Raw genomic sequence first — 19,494 nt, 5'->3', positions numbered from 1 at the left:
AAGTACGTGTGAAACATGATAACCATTCTTTACTAAGTTTATTCACAGTTTAGTGAGTCAGAGTTGGCATTCAGGACAAAGTGCTAGCAGTGATGGGCTTGGCCACATTCGCGATAATGGTTGGAATAACAAAATAAAGTCCCCACTCAGAAATAGCCAAAATACAAAGCAGAGAATCCGGGAGTTTGAATTCAAAACTGACGTATAAAGATGTGAAAATTGAAAATTCTTAATGTATGTTTGTTTTTTTTAAGAACTAAGTTACCTGTCTATTTCGATCATTCGTCGTGTTAGCGCTCCATGTGCGGCTGGAGGGCGGAAACATCAGCTTTAATTGTGAAGCTGTTGGATTGGGTGTGTGTTTTGACAGATAAACCTGGAATCTGATTGAGCAACTTGTTTTACGCAGCGAGGAGGCACAAAACCAGGCAACTCCCAGCTAGAAGTATCCGCCTCACGGTTCCCCCGAAGCGGCAGGCTGCATTTCACCAAGATGGGACGACATTAGCACTTTCCGAAAGGGGAAATAACAAGGTTTCCAATTGTAGCAGCGCGGGTTGAAGCTCACCATGTCTCTCACTTTGCTTCTGAAGAAAGTTTCCAACCTGAGCGGGAGGTATGACCGCCAGGTGCACATCACATTCCGAGGTAAGGAGCGAGACGAAAGCGGCTTTTCCGAGGGACACTGTCCCAGCGGTTTTGGGAAAACCGGGGACAGTCTCAGCGCCATTCGGGAGTTTAGGGAAAAAGTATCAGATTGTCGACAGTGCTGCAGTAGGAGGTCGGTTAGCTCAGTTAGCTGGACGGCGGGTCTGTGTCAGGTTAAACCACCAGTCGTCTCTGTAATGCGCAAACAGCCCTATGGCGATTTTACCTTCAATAGTGTCATGTTGTTGTGCCAGGGCTGAAACTCCTTGCGGGGCCTTTCCTGCCCTGCACTCAGCAGTTTTTTCACATGCATAGCAGGAGCACCATGGCCCATCACCGTCCTGAATTACAACATGTTCACCACCTTCACCGTAACGGACTTCAAACCTTAGTGCTCCCTCCCAAACGGCATTGTGGGTTCACCTGCAGTAAGAGATGCTACTTCCCCACCATTGCCTCCTCCAAGGCAGTTACAGACAGGTAATAAATGCTGGCATAGTGTCACCCACAGCCCACAAAATGGAAACAAGAAACTGCAAGGATCGCCGGACCTGAAACTTTAACTCTGGATTTTTTCTTCACTGATGCTGCCAGACCTGCTGAGCTTTTTCAGCAACTTGTGGTTTTGTTCCTGATTTACAGCATCAGCTGTTCGTCGGAGGGTCGTTCAGGCTCGAACGGCCATTTTCTGCTGTGTCGAGATTCCACGAAGGTTCATCCCGGTCAATGTATCAATGGGGCACCGATGGGGTCTATGAGTTGCTGTTCCTGAAACCTACGGGTGGCATCATTGTGGCACTGCAGGAGGCCCAGGTTGGGCATATCGTCTGAGGTTTGGGAGGGGGAGTAAAAATGGTTCATGACTGGGAGGTGAACTCTGACACTTCCGCGATCTACTGCCTTTGCCTCTATTGTACACTTAAGACAAGAAACCAGACAGGAGAACCAGAGAAAACAATAAAATGGGAATTGGTCATTTATGTATCAAAGACTGCCATGCTATTACTGAAACATTAGATTCCTTTTCCAGTACTAAGCTGCATCTTGGGTGAAGCTAATGTCTTTATTTCGGGTAAGTTAATCCAAAAGATTATTCTAAATATTCAGCACGTCTAATTAACAAAATCCACAATCAACTTTATTTGAGCATTGCTTTTATTTAAGTTTTTCATGTTGTATTCATTGGACATTTGGAAGAAATATTAATGTAAATGTTGGTAAGAATGCACATTTGAGTTTGCAATCAGATCTGATTGAGTGGAGGAATAGGCTTGAGGGGCTGAATGGCCTACTCCTGTTCGTAATTGATATGTTTGTATGTTAGAGAGAATGGGAACTGCAGATGCTGGAGAATCCGAGATAACAAAGTGTGGAGCTGGATGAACACAGCAGGCCAAGCAGACCTTTTTTAAAATTCACTCATGGGATCTGGGTGTCACTGATTGGGCCAGCATTTATTACCTGTCCCTAGTTGCCCTTGGGAAGGTGGTGGTGAGCTGCCTTCTTGAACTGCTGCACTGTATCTACTGCAGATTGACCCACAATGCCATTAGGGAGGAAATTCCAGGATTTTGACACAGTGATAGTGAAGGAATGGCGATAATTTTCCAAGTCAGAATGGTGAATTGCTTGGAGGCAAGTTGCAGGTATTCCCATACGTTTGCTGCCCTTGTCCTTCTAGATTGTAGTAGTAATGGATTTGGAAGATGCTGTCTGAGATGGTGAATATCTGCAGTACATCTTGTAGATTGTGCACACTACTGGTACAGAGTGGTTGTGTAGGGACTGAATGGCTCCACATCCACCAACAATTGTATCAGCTGCTTTGTCCTTGATGGTGTCCAGCTTTTAGAGTGCACACATCAGGCAAGTGGGGAGAATTCCATCACACTTCTGATATGCATCTTATAGATGGCGTGCAGGCTTTAGAAAATCAGGTGGTGAGTTACTCATTTCAAGATTCCTAACTTATGTCCTGCTGTTGTAGCCATGGTACTTTTATGACTCATCCAGTTCAGTTTCTGGACAGTGGCAACCCAAGGGCGTTGATAGTTGGGATTTAGTTGTGGTTCTACCATTGATTGTCAAGAGCGGATAGCTAGATCATCTTTTGTTGGAGATGATCTTTGCATGCACTTGTGTGATGCAAATTTTAAATTCCATTTGTCAGGTCAAGCCTGGATATTGTCTAGATTTTGTTGCATTTTGGACATCTTCAGTATCTGAGGAGTTACAAATGGTACTGGATATTGTGTAATCATCGGTGAACATCCCCACTTCTGACCTTAAGATGGATGAAAGGTCCTTGATGAAGCAGCTGAAGGTGGTTGAGTCTGGGACACTACCCTGAGGGAACGCCTGCAATGATGTCCAGGAGCTGAGATGATTGATCCCATAACCATTCCTTTGTTGGTGAAATGTGAATTCAATTTAACTTAGGAATGATTGAATTCATCAAGATTCATTGATCTTGTGTCTAACCAAAGCTAGGCAATTGTTCCAGTTTTATTTAATTCCTTGTGAATCCTTTTTCTTCATTATGACCATGAGCTACTAACAGATTCAGAGATAATGAACAAAAAGAGTTGCTGTCTCTATTGTTGTTCTCTTTCTCTGCTCTCTGTGTATTCCAGTCTCAGATCTGGCAGACTGACACTATCAGACAAACTGAACACCAGTTCTCCAGTGTCCTCCATGGACTTCAGCTCCCCCTTCCCTGAGTTAATGTGCATGGTTACATGTCCTTGTATACAGGTGGAAGGGTAAATTAGATGTCCTTTAAACTCCTAACTTCAGTAGTTCTTGGAACTCAGTGGACTGTTTAAAGTATAAGTAAATGCTTATACATATATAAAACACAACAATCCCAACATTTTTCTTATTTTAAGGAACAAAAGTCAATATGATGCCTTAATCATTGTTTATAGACAACACCATCTTGCAACTTCTTCCCAGTGAAACAACCTGGGCCTTTGAAGCTTTAATAACAAAGACACCCTGGTTCTTTGTTGGCAGAATGCAAAGCAGATCACATGACCCTCTTTATTTTACCCTATATCAGAAACATTGCAATAAAACAATTTTACAACACCTTGTATTTGTAATATTTCCAGGTAAAAATATTGATTCTGGAATTAAATATAGATTAAAGTCTTACAATCGTTACGGTACAATTGGAGGTCATTCAGCTCATTGTTACAAAGTATTCCATTTGATTTTGACCAGTGTTTATAAAATGTTCACTATAATTTGCTTGCTTTTGTACTCTGCATTTTTACTTATAAAGCTGAACACTTTATTAACTGTTTTTTTCAAATTATCTTACAGCCTTCAATGATTTGTGCTCTATGCATGAGGTCCTTCTGCTCATGTTCATCTGTAGTATTGTATCTTTATATTTTATGCCTGTATCCTTCCTGCCAAAATAAATCACTCCAACCTCTCTGCGTTAACTTCATCTCACACTATTCCACCCATTTCGCCAACCTGTCCACATCCTTTTGATGTTCATCATTAAACAGAAAATAATGGGTCCTAACAGTGTGATGACTTAATGAGCATTAGAACATAAAACATAGAACAGTACAGCACAGTACAGGCCCTTCGGCCCACAATGTTGTGCTGAACCCGAAACCTAAGGTAGCACCGGAGGTTAGATAGCCCTTGTGTTATCAATTACTGACAAAAATAAGAAATGAAATCAGACTTGTATTTAGACAATACAAAGATAGACAGCAGTCTGATCCAACAGCAACAATTTTAGAGCTGCAGAGCCTTTACGGTAAAGAAGGAAAACATTCAACCCATCAAGACCACGCTGACACTCTGCAGAACAATCTGATTCTCCCGCTCTAATTCCATATCTCTGCAAGTTTATTTTGCTAATGCCCATAGTTGGTTTGATTTCACACTAATTCTATCTTTTTGTCCCTGTCTCCCAGCTGTTACTCTTAACCCTCCTGTAGAGCAAACTAGAGATAGAAATTGTGATGAGTTAGTAAGTCCATTATTGTAGTAAACAACTGCACGTCCCAGTCGCGAACCATTTTAACTCCCCCTCCCGCTCCTTAGATGACATGTCCATCATGGGCCTCCTGCAGTGCCACAATGATGCCACCCGAAGGTTGCAGGAACAGCAACTCATATTCCACTTGGGAACCCTGCAGCCCAATGGTATCAATGTGGATTTCACCAGCTTCAAAATCTCCCCTCCTCCCACTGCATCCCAAAACCAGCCCAGCTCATCCCTGCCTCCCTAACCTGTTCTTCCTCTCACCCATCCCCTCCTCCCACCTCAAGCCACACTTCCATTTCCTACCTACTAGCCTCATCCCGCCCCCTTGACCTGTCCGTCCTCCCCGAACTGACCTATCCCCTCTCCGTCTCACCACTCATACTCTCCTCTCCACCTACCTTCTCTATTCGTCTTCAGTCCGCCTCCCCCTCTCTCCCTATTTATTTCAGAATCCTCTCCCCATCCCCCTTTTCTGATGAAGGGTCTAGACCCGAAACGTCAGCTTTTGTACTCCTAAGATGCTGCTTGGCTTGCTGTGTTCATCCAGCTCCACACTTTGTTGTATTGTAGTATGGTTACCAGGATGATAGAAAGTGAACAAGATGGATATTGACAATTTCTCAAATTGACAAATGAACTGTTCCCACACTTCAACCGGATAGAATAGACAATCACTTCTTAGAATTACTTAACTCATTTGACTGTAGAAACCTGTCATTACTGATGTGGAAAGTAACAGTGTGGCTTCATGTGTTCTTAGGTTATACGCACTTGACCAGGAAAGTGAAATGTGAATATGAAGCTGTCTTCAATGAGGTAAGATTTCAAATATAGTTTTCATATTAATTATGTTAACCTCAAGTCCCAGAGAAGAAACATTTATGCCATACAACCAACAACTGATAGACTTGTCAATTATATCAAAACTTTCTGTTTCTTTTGGGATGTTTTTGCTGGACAAAAGCAACTCATGAATCACAAGTCTATAGGTTACAGTCAATGTGTTGTTCTTTTGCAGGCATGAACTAAACTGACTTTCTGACAATGTTAATCAACACTGTTAGAATATTTCACCAAGAAAGACATCAGTGCCCCCAAAACACTTTGTCCAACAGTATTCACTAAAACAGAATCGCCGGCTTGCGATCAGGAGCTGAGTCATATGCGTGATTAATATGAAGAATTAATTAAGAGTAGCTGTTCATTAAATAATAAGCACACATATACATTGGGGCTAAAACAGGGACTGTTTAGTTTGTTAAAATGTCTGGCAGCACATTTAATCTCAGCAAGTTTTGAGAAGATTTGTAGCTCAGGTTGAGGTTCTGGATGTAAGTTTGCTCGCTGAGCTGGAAGGTTCGTTTTCAGACGTTTTGCCACTATTCTAGGTAACATCATCAGTGTTCCTCTGGTGAAGCGGGTGTTATGTTCCGCTTTCTATTTACCCGTTTAGGTTTCCTTGGGTTGGTGATGTCATTTCCTGTATTGGTGACGTCATTTCATGTTCTTTTTCTCAGGGTGGTAGATGGGCTCCAAATCAATGTGTTTGTTGATGGAGTTCCGGTTGGAATGCCATGCTTCTAGGAATTCTCGTGCGTGTATCTGTTTGGCTTGTCCTAGGATGGATGTGTTGTCCCAATCAAAGTGGTGTCCTTCCTCATCTGTATGTAAGGATACTAGTGATATTGGGTCATGTCGTTTTGTGGCTAGTTGATGTTCATGTATCCTGGTGGCTAGCTTTCTCCCTGTTTGTCCAATGTAGTGTTTGTCACAGTTCTTGCAAGGTATTTTGTAAATGACGTTTGTTTTGCTTGTTGTCGGTATAGGGTCTTTTAAGTTCATTAGCTGCTGTAACCAACACACTAAAACAGCAGCCAACCCGAGGAAACCTAAACAGATAAATAGAAAGCGGGACATAACACCAGCGCTTCATTGGAGACTCACTGATGATGTTACCTAGAATGGTGATGAAACGTCTGAAAATGAACCTTCCAGCTCAGCGAGCAAACTTACATCCAGAACATTTAATCTCAGTTAGTAGGAACTGCCGATGCTGGAGAATCTGAGATAACAAGTTGTAGAGCTGGATGAACACAGCAGGCCAAGCAGCATCAGAGGAGCAAGAAAGCTGATGTTTTGGGCCTAGACCCTCTTTCAGAAATGGGGGAGAGGAGGAGGGTTCTGAAATAAATAGGGAGAGAGGGGGAGGCAGATAGAAGATAGGTAGAGGAGAAGATAGGTGGAGAGCAGACAGACAGGTCAAAGAGGTGGGGGTAGAGCCTACGTACACTCTTTCAAATAACCAGTGTAGCCCATAAGGAGAAGGGGTGGTTTGAAAGGTAATCCCATCCAGCAGAGAAATCCTCTGTTCATAATGGCAACTGAATTGTTCCTTCCCCTCTCCACCTGTAATACACCAGTGAATCACCACCAGTGGGCATGTCATTCAAGTGATATTTCACTAACATTTCTAATTAGGGTGAAGAATTAGATCCTTTCAGTTAGTGCAATGCTATTGTCAATTTGTCAGTATGTAAGTGGATAGGAATCTAGTTACTATCTACATTCACTAGTGAACCTGGGTGTGTTTGTGGTGAACAGTGATTGCTTTTATGCATTGCAGTGCTGTTTGTCAACCTTGGGTCAAGTTGGAATGTTTACAAATCCCGACATTGTGAATCTCTACGTCAGGGAAATATATGGGCATTTCCTCATGCATGAGGCCAAGGTGAACTGAGTGTGTGATATTACATCCCAGTCTTCAGTGGTTCTGAACCTACTCCTCCTGGAAAAAAAAATTTTGATTTAGCATGGCCGAATAAAGATGGAAATGGAGACCAAAAAACACACAGGCAAATGGCACTGGACAACAAAGTCAAAACAGTTTCATTCTGCATCCAGCTGATTTAAGACGACCCAGAGATGCTTACACTTTGAAATTGTATTGCATTCAATTTTTCACTGTTAAATCTCAAAAGTGCATCAAAAGAATTTTTAAAATATTTTTCTCTTAGCATTTTGGACCTGTTGACTAGCATATTCTTTCAGATGTCTACACCTCCAGTGTGGGACAGGCAATGAGAGCTTTATGCAGAATGTACTAGAAAAGGCTCAATAAGTGAGTCATAATGTGTTGCAGCATTTATTCCATAATTTAGCAGTGAGTCCTGCTCAGCTGCCCTGTGGTTGAGTTAATACATTTGTGTTACGTAGAATCTGCCCCACCTTGAACAAAGTTGGGTGGAGAGCTTGGAATCTATTATCAAATAAATAAATCACAAGCACCAGGAAGCTTTGCAAATCTGGAAAGTGATTGGTTGAGGATATATTTTAAAATGTCACAATTTTTGTTCAAAATCAGTCTCTGATGAGGACTTAAGCTGAGGTCCAGACTGTTGAGAGATCCCAAAGCATGTTTAAAGCAGTGCAGGAATCTCCAAAATGCCTGGCCAATATTATCCCCCAATCAATATTCCAAAATAGATCCTTTTAATATTTTATTTACTGTTTGAGGTCCTACCTAAATGCAAATTGGCTATACTTTTTTAGCATTACAGTAGCGAGGACTTTTCACTGGCAAGGCAAAGGAGAAATAGGTGACTGGGGGGAGTTAGCGACCAAGGGGCTTGGGTGATTGGGATATGGGCAGTTGGGGAGAGTGGGGGTGTTGGGGCGAAGTGGGCTGTTCAGGGGAGCTGGCAATTAGGGGAGTTGATGGTCTGGGTGGAGTAGGAGATCAGGAGGGGAACATGTGATCGGGAGCAGTGGGGCGATTGGGGGAGTGGGTGGATAGGAAAGTGTCTGCACTTACAGGATTGGTATCCCTCTGTTCCCCTCCTATTCATGTATTCATCCAGGTATTTTGTGAATGCTGCTATTGTCTGCTTTCACCACCTCCTCTGGCAGCACGGTCCAGGCACTCACCACCCTTTGTGTGAAAAACGTACCTCACACTATCTTTTAAACTCACCCCCCCCTCAACCCCACCCCTGCACCTTGAACCTGTGCCCCCTAGTTATTGACCCCTCAAACCTGGGGAAAAGCCTCATATTTTCCACACCATTCACAATCTTATAAATTTATATCAGGTTGCCTTGCGAACTCCTGCATTCCAGTGAAAACAAACCCCAACTATCCAACCTTTCTTCACAACAAAAATCCCCCATACCAGGCAGCATCCTGGTGAACCTTTTCTGTATCCTCTCCAAAGCATCCACATCCCTCTGGCAGTGTGGTGACCAGAACTGCACCCAGTATTCCATGTGTGGCCTAGCTGATGTTCTATAAAGCTGCAGCATAACATGTCTATCCTTATACTCAATGCCTCTTCGAAAGAAGGCAAGCTCCTCCCTCCGGACCAACTTCAGGGGATCTCTCTCCCACTGCTCCCTATTTTTTTCAGAATCCTCTCCCCATCCTCCTTTTCTGATGAAGGGTCTAGGCCCGAAACGCCAGCTTTTGTGCTCCTAAGATGCTGCTTGGCCTGCTGTGTTCATCCAACTCCATACTTTGTTATCTCGGATTCTTCAGCATCTGCACTTCCCATTATCTCTGCAAGCATGTCATAAGCTGTTTCTTTAACCAAAAACATCCCAGTGGAAACTACAGGAAAAAGGATGGGCCTATATCCCAGGACTTAGAGGGGATGCAGTGATTGTTAGCTAAGTGGAGTTCAGAATATGAGTTCCCTGAGTGGGGCTATTAACCTGGTCCAATCAGGGAGTCCTGGCTGACATATAAACAGGAGTGTCAGGGGTTCTGAGATAATGGGAACTGCGGATGCTGGAGAATCCAAGATAACAAAGTGTGGAGCTAGATGAACACAGCAGGCCAAGCAGCATCTCAGGAGCACAAAAGCTGATGTTTCGGGCCTAGACCCTTCATCAGAGAGGGGGACGGGGAGAGGGTTCTGGAATAAATAGGGAGAGAGGGGGAGGCGGACCGAAGATGGAGAGAAAAGAAGATAGGTGGAGAGGAGAGTATAGGAGGGGAGGTAGGGAGGGGATAGGTCAGTCCAGGGAAGACGGACACGTCCAGGAGGCGGGATGAGGTTAGTAGGTAGGAGATGGAGGTGCGGCTTGAGGTGGGAGGAAGGGATAGGTGAGAGGAAGAACAAGTTAGGGAGGCAGAGACAGGCTGGACTGGTTTTGGGATGCAGTGAGGGAGGGGGAGATTCTGAAGCTTGTGAAGTCCACATTGATACCATTGGGCTGCAGGGTTCCCAAGTGGAATATGAGTTGCTGTTCTGCAATCTTCGGGTGACATCATTATGGCACTGCAGGAGGCCCATGATGAACATGTCGTCTGAGGAATGGGAGGGGGAGTTAAAATGGTTCGCGACTGGGAGGTGCAGTTGTTTATTGCGAACTGAGCGGAGGTGTTCTGCAAAGCGGTCCCCAAACCTCCACTTGGTTTACCCAATGTAGATGAAGCCACACCGGGTACAATGGATACAGTATACTACATTGACATTGTTCTTGCATGCAACATCATTATTGCTCTTGGTTGGAGAGTTAAGTATACTGGCATACCTAATCATTAATATGCAATGTTTGTTAGAGGCAACATAACACATTTCCTTAATTGTGAAAGAAATAATGTGTATTTTTGATCTCTCTTTCTTGAATGTTTATGTTAGTGTCCAGTGATATACTCAGCACTCTGTGGGTTAAATTGGTGAACTCAAAGCACTGTAAGGACTCTGCTAGACAAGACGCTGAGCTAGACCAATGGGGACAGTACTGGTGCTGTCCTCTGCTCCTTAGATTCTTGATCAACTTCTCACCACCTAGCATGCCAGGCCTCTTCCACTTCCCTTGGTGGCCCACCACCATTGTCCTCCCTGGACCCTCTTGTACTCCTTCATGTACCTGACCCCACTCCACAATCTTCTCTCACTACGACTTACCCTTACCAGCCCTGAAGCTCAATACAAGAGCTCAATCTCCTACTGTGCTCCCTTGGCCCCCTCCAGAGAGTTTAGTGGAGATGGAGTGATGCTTTTGTTGTTTATTAGTCTGCTCTAAGGGCGTGAACGACCTTGAGTCCTCATTTTGGATCCGAGCAGTTGGCTTTGGGGCTGCTCTGTGTTTCTGTTTTACTTTCCTCACGTCTGTCTGTTCTGAGACGGTTCTCTGTTTAAAACCCACTTTCCTAGTCTGGAATCTGCTGTTATTTCTACTTTGGTTGTGCCTGAACAATTACATTTCAATGTTTATATTCCTTCAGGTATTGCTGCAATGGTACCTAGGGAAGTCAGCATGCAGTGTCAGTTTCAGTGACCGTTGCAGCAAGATTAGGGGTCGGGCTCCATGGCTGTCCTGGAAGGGGATGTTTGCAAGAGTGTAATAATCATCATGTACAACCAGGCCATTTGTTAATACCCAGGACCTGGGACATCCAACACTGTGTTGCTTTACACAGAATCTGCTGAAATACTGAGTAAAAAATCCAATTGTTAAGTCTGTGGTTGTACTTGTCTGTGACATTGTGCCCATAGCATTTTTAAATGTAACTGATTGTTTGTTGCAGGAATTCCGTTGGCCTCATTATGGACGAGACATTATTGAAGAGATGCTGGAGATTCGAGTTTATAACCTCAGTAAACTCTTCAGCAATAGGCAAGTACCAACTGTTGAGGCTCAGAGTCAGTTTCTCAAACAACATCCTAAGTGAATGGGATTTTATTGGGGACAGGGCTAAGGGCTTACATTTAAGATTAACACCAGGATTTTTGTCTGGTGGAGATGGCTACAGAGTGGGGGAGGGTGGGGTTGGGGTAGGGGCAGGGATGGTGCACTTGCCTGTAGTGGGGGTGTGTAGGATTGGAGGATTGAGATCAACCTGGCTTGGGGAGGGTAGGGGTGAAGGTGAAGTTGAGGATCCTGCTGTCTGGAGATGACGGGTGAGGGCAGGGGCGCTCCTGCCTGAGTGAGGGGTGAGGGTGAGGGCGAGGGTGGGGACACTTCTGCCTGAGTGAGGGGTGAGGGTGAGTGGGGAGGGCGGGGGCCCTCCTGCCTGAGTGAGGGGGGAGGGCGAGGGCGAGGGCGGGGGCCCTCCTGCCTGAGTGAGGGGGGAGGGCGAGGGCGGGGGCGCTCCTGCCTGAGTGAGGGGGGAGGGCGGGGGCGGGGGCCCTCCTGCCTGAGTGAGGGGGGAGGGCGGGGGCGCTCCTGCCTGAGTGAGGGGGGAGGGCGGGGGCGCTCCTGCCTGAGTGAGGGGGGAGGGCGGGGGCGCTCCTGCCTGAGTGAGGGGGGAGGGCGGGGGCGCTCCTGCTTGAGTGAGGGGGGAGGGCGGGGGCGCTCCTGCCTGAGTGAGGGGGGAGGGGGCCCTCCTGCCTGAGTGAGGGGGGAGGGCGGGGGCGGGGGCGGGGGCCCTCCTGCCTGAGTGAGGGGGGAGGGCGGGGGCGGGGGCGGGGGCCCTCCTGCCTGAGTGAGGGGGGAGGGCGGGGGCGGGGGCCCTCCTGCCTGAGTGAGGGGGGAGGGCGGGGGCGCTCCTGCCTGAGTGAGGGGGGAGGGCGGGGGCGGGGGCGCTCCTGCCTGAGTGAGGGGGGAGGGCGGGGGCGGGGGCCCTCCTGCCTGAGTGAGGGGGGAGGGCGGGGGCGCTCCTGCCTGAGTGAGGGGGGAGGACGAGGACAAGGGCGCTCCTGCCTGAGTGAGGGGGGAGGACGAGGGCTGGGGCGCTCCTGTCTAGGGGTATTGTGGCCACTGTTGGTAGCCTCCGGCTCTGGTGTGTGGCACCGGCTGTGTTGGGTGAAGCTTGTTCCCTCCAACATTGATCTTGAGAAAGGAAGCAGTTTGTTTATCCTGGAAATTATGTTGCAAACCCGACTCAGCAGCTGTCTCTAACACTCACAGTCTCTGGATGTGAGTTTGCTCACTGAGCTGGAAGGTTAGTTTTCAGACGTTTCATCACCAGCCCAAGGAAACCTAACCAGATAAATAGAAAGCGGGACATAACACCAGCGCTTCGTCGGAGGCTCACTGATACCTAGAATGGTGACTAAACGTCTGAAAACTAACCTTCCAGCTCAGTGAGCAAACTCACATCCAGAACCTCAACCTGAGCTACAAATCTTCTCAAAACTCGCTCACAGTCTCGTTCATCATTCATCACATTATGATCAATCCCAGCTAATGCTAGACCAAAAAACATTTGGATCATCTGCTGATTTTAATGATTTGATTTATATAAAACTATTAATTGTTTCTTAATTAATCTTACTTCATTTGGGAAAAGGCAGGGAATTTGAGCTTATTTGATTAAAAGAAACGGATATGAAGTTTAAAGTTCGGAGGGCCTATTAAATCCTGTAAGCAAATGCAAGATCATCCCTTTTGGCCTGAAAAATGATAAATCACAGTTCTCTTTCAATGAAGTTAAATACAGTAGAAATCCAAAGAGACTTGCGGCTCAGGTGCATACATCTTGAAAATGTCACAAACAGGTGTTTTAAATAAAAAATCAGGAAAGCTAATGGAATGCTGGCCTTTATATCTAGAGGGCTGGAGTATAAAGACGCAGACGTTACACAAAACCCTACTTACACCCAACTGGGAGACTGAGAGCAGATGTGGTCACCACACCTGAGGAAGGATATATTGGCCTTGAAAGGAGTGCAATGTAAACTTACAAGAATGACATCTGGACTTCAGGGGTTATTAAGACAGGTGATACAAATTAGGCCTATTTTCTCTAGAATTTAGAAGGTTGGGGGTAACCTGAACGAAGTCTTCAAAACGTTAATGGTAAAGGTCAGGGTAGATAAAGACAAACTGTTTACATTGGAGGGCATAATCTGAACCTTAGAGTCAGACATTTCAGGAGAGATGTTAGGAAGCACTTCTACACACAAAGGGTGGTAGAGATTTGGAATGCTCTTCCACAAACTGCAGTGGATGCTGGGTCAGTTGTTAATCTTAAATCTGCGATAGATAGACTTTTGTTAAGCAAAAGTATTTAGTTAATAGGTCAAACACAGGAATATGGAGATGGATCACAGATTAGCAATGCTCTCATTGATTGTTAGAATAGGCTTGAGGGGCTGAATGGCCTCCTTCTGTTCTTATTTTCATGCTCTTATCACAAGATCTAAGATAATCCGAGGTCCGAGGTTATGTGCTGGGAAGTACAGATCTACAGACGTTGGACTATCAAAGTGTGTCTTTAAAAGCTGCAGGGGAGTTAGGAATTAAGTGAAAGGGTAAATTATTTCATACTATCAATCTTCTTTTACAGGCTGTTGGGGCAACTACAGATTAGTCTGCAACAGGTGGCAAAAACTGGTCAATTAGTTCTAAAGGAAGCTCTTGTTGACAAAAAGAATTCTCTGACTGATGTAAGTAGTGTATTTTATCTGTTTATTTAAATGTCTCGGAATCGGAAATGAGCAAGATAAAATATACAAATAGTATTTAATGCAATTTCTTGCTACGATAATGGCGAGCCCATGCATGAGACCTGGTGGTGTGAGCTGGCCACAGAGATACATTATCATTTTTTTGGTAGGGGGTCATTTCCAGGGTGAGCAGGACGGGAAAGCAATCTCTAATTTCCTCCTTCTTGACTCAAGTCACAGAGGCATTTCTGAAGAAGGGTCTAGACCCAAAACATCAGCTTTCCTCCTCCTCTGATGCTGCTTGGCCTGCTGTGTTCATCCAGCTCTACACCTTGTTATCTCAGAGGCTATTTTGGGGTTGGTTTTAGTTTGGTGGCTCAGTTACCAGAAATACTATAAAATCATAATTCCTGACAGAAAAGTATGATGATAGACCAATTTGGTTCTAAACGTAGCTGATACTATGGGGCAACATGATGGCTCAGTGGTTAGCACAGCTGCCTCACAGCACCAGAGACCTGGGTTCGATTTCACCCTCGTACAACTGTCTGTGTGGAGTTTGCACGTTCTCTCCATGTCTGCGTGGGTTTCCCCCGGGTGCTGTAGCTTCTTCCCATAGTCCAAAGATGTGCAGGCTAGGTGGTTGGCCGCGCTAAATTGCCCGTAAATTGTTCAGGGGTGTAGTTGAGGTGGGTTATAGGGAGATGGGTCTAGGTGGGATGTTCTGAGGTTCAGTGTGGACTTGTTGGGCCAAAGGGCCTGTTTCCACACTGTATATTTGGAGATGATTTAGGTGCAACGGTGAACTAATCAATTCAAGTTTTTTTCATTACTTTTTAGCTGTGTGTAATGAAGAATTGGTGTTATGTCTCCAGATAACAAATATTTGGTGAGGAAGTAGTGCATCATTTGATTTCCATTGGTGTTAGTAAATAATAGAGGAAATGGAATGAATGGTAATAAATTCTCAGCCAATTGATGAGACAGAGCTGTAGAAACATAGCTTTTCTTCATGAAAAAGTGTATTCACTTGCTCAGTATTACACCTCTCATTCAACAGCTTATGACCCACCTGCCCTCTATTTATATGGAATGGAAGCTAATAATACCCACAACCTGTTTCTCTTAACATTAACAATGTGGTGACAAGACATTAACAAAATTCTATAATGTAAGCTGAAAGTGAACTGTTGTAATAAAAATTCACTTTTTAAATGTATTTAATACTAACATTTTCAATGAAGAGTGTATTTCCTCTCATTGATTTTAACCCTGATTGTTGTTTGTGCTTTTAGTCAACTGGACTGTTAATGTCTGGAATCCCCATTCTAAGCCTCTGCTTTCCTTTTCTCCTCTTAAGGGACCCCTTCAAAGTTCTCTCTTTAATCAAGCTTTAGATAATCATTAGTTTCAACGTAATATTTTGTTCTACAATCATACCCATGGAACATCCGGAATATTTTATTGCATTAAAGGTGCTATATAAATATAAATTGTTGTCACAATTCTTTAGTTTTGTTTCTGGTTTTTATTTCTTCTTTACTTCTGGTTCCTCACTCCTTGCTTGAACATAGTTGCATGGATACCAGGTTTTGTCCATGAGTTCCTTTTGTGAACTAGACCAGTTTTACTGGCTCCCAGCTTGTTATGTTGTCAGTTACATCAAACTAGGGATTGAGCCTGAAGGTCTGGTTTATTAGTTCAATGATGCAGTACCTGGACTGGCTTAGCCAGGATTGCGATTAATTTCTGCCAACAGCTGATGTGAGCAATGATCACATCCCTATCCAATAGTCCCTTTGCTTGGATTTTCACTTGATAAAAGGAAACTATGTAGGGATCAAAAATAACAAGCAAATCCAGCACTCTGAAAAACCTGTTTGACTGAAGTCTTCAAAAGGTCAAACAGTAATAAACACATTTCCTTAACAACTGTTGCTATGACTGTATTTTAAAATCAATCCAAAGATTGTGTGGAGCTGAGTTTCATTTCTCACTCCCATAATAATCAAAAATTGACAAAATGTACTTTTAGGAGAAAATGCTGAACTACTGCAGAACTAGGCTTACTGAATTTCAGGGGACTTCCATATACATTCTGCATGCTTGGGGGCGTTCCTTCTTCTGTCGCACTTTAAACAATCTCAAAGGAGGCTTGTTGTGCATTGTTCTTTGCAATGCAGGCAATTCAGTGTTCCCTGAACACAACTGTGCTGTGTTACTACTTTAACAGCTGAGCAATGAGACTGGCCAAGGACCAGGGTGACACCACATGTTGAGCAACTATGAGCACAACTGACATGGGAATGACAGTTCTCTACAATGCAGTACAAAAGTACAACATGGTGGTATGGCGAGTGAAACATAGACAGCCATCTGGAAATCATAGACTATGAGTTTGCTGATTGGACCAAATAAATATCCTCAATCGGGGAGCCCTGGCCCACACAAAAAGGCTGAGAGTTAGGGTACTGGCACTGTGGTACCTGACTCTATATCAGGCAATACTCTAATCAAGGACCGTTTCTGTGTAAATAAGGGGTGACTTAATGACAGGATACCAGCCTCTGTGGAGTTATTTCAGTGGTGATGAGAGTAAAGCACGATCCTGAAGAAAACCCCGCCACAGCCTATTTTTCCTCTCCACCCCAACTACAACCTTTGTCTCCCTTCGCCCCACTCAAAGCTGTCTTCCACAAAACACACAGTCCGCAGCAAAACAGTGACCCCAGCTCCCTCAGTGACTGTCACCACTTACTTTCCTGGCTGCTCATGTTCCCTCCAATGATAGTGTGTTGATCTCCCACATTTGCTGACCATAGGTTCACTTGTCGTGCTGTCAGCACATGGCAAAGAATCACACTGTGAATGGAGGAGCAGCTCCTCATTAATTTTGTCAGTTTTACATATGGGAGCGATTTTCTGCCACGGATTGTCTCTGTGGTTGAATTTTCCTGAGTGTTTGATGACTTTTGTGCAACAATTCACCTAGATGGTGACAGCGAACACGAGGGGGCATAGCTTTAAATTGAGGGGTGAAAGATATAGGACAGATGTCAGAGGTAGTTTCTTTACTCAGAGAGTAGTAAGGGAATGGAACGCTTTGCCTGCAACGGTAGTAGGTTCGCCAACTTCAGGTACATTTAAGTCGTCATTGGACAAGCATATGGACGTACATGGAATAGTGCAGGTTAGATGGGCTTGAGATCGGTATGACAGGTCGGCACAACATTGAGGGCCGAAGGGCCTGTTCTGTGCTGTAATGTTCTATGTAAAACCCAATTGCAACAGTTGCCTTTGAGTTAAGGCTAAACATTTTATTACATCATGCCTCTGTTTCGGAAGCTTGATTCGTTCGACTCTGCTGTTGAGGACTGGGCCCAGCATTTGGAAAGATTGCATTGTTTTTTCTGAGTAAATTACATTATGGCAGATGAAAAACAATGAGTAATTCACTTAACAATCTGTAGAGCTGCAGATTTTTTCTGTCATTAGGAGCCTAACTTTTCCTGAGGCACCAGATGCTAAAACCTTTCAAGATTTGACTGACATAGTTAAGGAATATTACAACCCCAAGGATCCTCTAAATCTGAAACACTATCGCTTTTACTTTGTAATTGGAGAACTGGGGAAACTGTATCAGAGTTTTTGACTAGGTTAAGATGACTAGCAGAATCCTGTGAATTTGGTTTAATCCTTAATGAGATGATTAGAGACCATCTGGAATGTGGGATTACTGATGTAACTATGCAAGTACTCCTGGTAGTTAAAACGCAGCTAGACTTCAAACAGGTGCTGCAGCTGACCTTATTGTTGGAAAATGCAGCTAGTGGAGCTTCTGAGTTACGTGGTATTCTGATGGAGGTGGATACTGTTGACAGTCCGACTGAGCTTGGGGAACATTTCTTGAGTGCAGGCATTGCATAGCCTCACTCAGGACATGTCCTGATCAGAGGGACTCCAAGTTGGCCCATAACACAACCCCAAAACAAAGGCAAGCCTTGGCCAAACATTTAGAATTTTCTTCAGGATCCAGGCCAGCAAGCCACTGATGTTGCTGCTGGTACGTGGAGCCGAGACAGCGAATTTTGAGTAAGATAACTCATTGTATCCAGAAAGGTTCAGACCCTGGAATGTCCACTTCTATCTGATTTGTAACAGTTAAATTGCTTATCAATCAAGAAGAATGTCTGGTTCAAATAGAGATTGATAGCAGCGAGACTGCATTGGTGATTGTTGAACCAGTTTTTAATACATTTCACACTGGAATCCAATACTTCAATTTGTGCAAATCTCAGCTAGGCTGACAACTAAACAGGGAATCTTTACAGATTAAGGATATAACTTTGGTCCTGGTCTGCTATGAAAAGCAAATGTGCCAGTGATTTGTAGTAAAGGCTCAGGGCCCAAGTTAGATAGGATGAAATTGATTGTGAGAGATTCACCTAGATTGATTCAATGTTTTTCAATTAACAAATAGCAGCTGAGTGAAGTCCTAATTGAATACTCAGAAGTCTTCCAGGAAGGTCTAGGGACTATCACAGGAGCCAGGGCCACTTTGCACGTTGACCAGGAAGCAATTCCATGATTCTGATAGGCCCATCCAGTGCCATTTGCAGTACAGGAGAAAGCAGAAGCAGACATCAGGAGGCTGGAAAGTGAAGGAATTATCAAACTAGGGTGGCACGGTGGCTCAGTGGTTAACACTGCAGCCTCACAGCACCAGGGACCCAGGTTCGATTCCCGCCTCAGGTGACTGTCTGTGTGGAGTTTGCACATTCTCCCCGTGTCTGCGTGGGTTTCCTGCAGGTGCTCCGGTTTCCTCCCACAGTCCAAAGATGTGCAGGCTAGGTGGATTGGCCATGCTAAATTGCCTGTAGTGTTTAGGTGTGTGGGTTATAGGGGGATGGGTCTGTTTGGGATGCTCCAAGGGGCGGTGTGGACTTATTGGGCCAAATGGCCTGTTTCCACACTGTAGGGAATCTAATCTGATCTAGTCCAATTTGCAGAATGGACAGCACTGGTCTTACCAATGTTGAAACAAGATGGATCAGTTTGCTTTGTGAGGAATTTATTCAAATGGTAAACTGTTTTCTGTAGTTGGATAAATACCCAGTCCCTTGGATAGAGGACTTATAGGCAAAGCTGGCAGGTGTGCTGCCCTTCACAAAGCTGGATGTGAGCCACATTTAATTACAATTGTGTTTAATAACCATTAATGTGCTCTTTGGATTAATGTAAGCCTGTTCAATTTTCAGCAGACAATGGAGAACATTTTTGCAAGATCTACCTCAGGTTCCCACTTACCTAGATGACGTCCTTATAACAGGGACAACGAGTAAAGAACACATAGTGAACTTGGTTATGATCCTAAGGCACTTTTACAAAGCAGGCATTCAATTTAGAAGGGTAAAGTGTGTGTTCCAGGCCTCCCCAAGTGACCTACTTGGGCTGCAGAGCCAACAAGATCAAGCTACACGGATTGCAAGATAAAGTG

The 19,494-nt window shown here is 44.5% G+C and overlaps 1 protein-coding gene across 1 annotated transcript in view; it reads left to right on the top strand.

The window, feature by feature from the left end:
• Nucleotides 1–447: 447 nt before the first annotated feature.
• Nucleotides 448–19,494, top strand: part of fer1l4 (fer-1 like family member 4) — a 253,912-nt gene continuing 234,865 nt past the window's right edge. Inside the window, exons 1-4 of the mRNA XM_059652665.1 lie at nucleotides 448–648; nucleotides 5,424–5,479; nucleotides 11,195–11,283; nucleotides 13,898–13,997. Of these exons, the coding sequence (XP_059508648.1) occupies nucleotides 570–648; nucleotides 5,424–5,479; nucleotides 11,195–11,283; nucleotides 13,898–13,997 (324 nt within the window). The 5' untranslated portion in view covers nucleotides 448–569. The remainder of the gene's footprint in view (nucleotides 649–5,423; nucleotides 5,480–11,194; nucleotides 11,284–13,897; nucleotides 13,998–19,494) is intronic.

The sequence above is a fragment of the Stegostoma tigrinum genome, chromosome 19 (assembly GCF_030684315.1).
Source record: "Stegostoma tigrinum isolate sSteTig4 chromosome 19, sSteTig4.hap1, whole genome shotgun sequence".
In the NCBI taxonomy this organism is placed as follows: domain Eukaryota; kingdom Metazoa; phylum Chordata; class Chondrichthyes; order Orectolobiformes; family Stegostomatidae; genus Stegostoma; species Stegostoma tigrinum.
The sequence above is the reverse complement of the archived record's forward strand: the minus strand, read 5'-3'. Positions and strand labels throughout refer to the sequence as shown.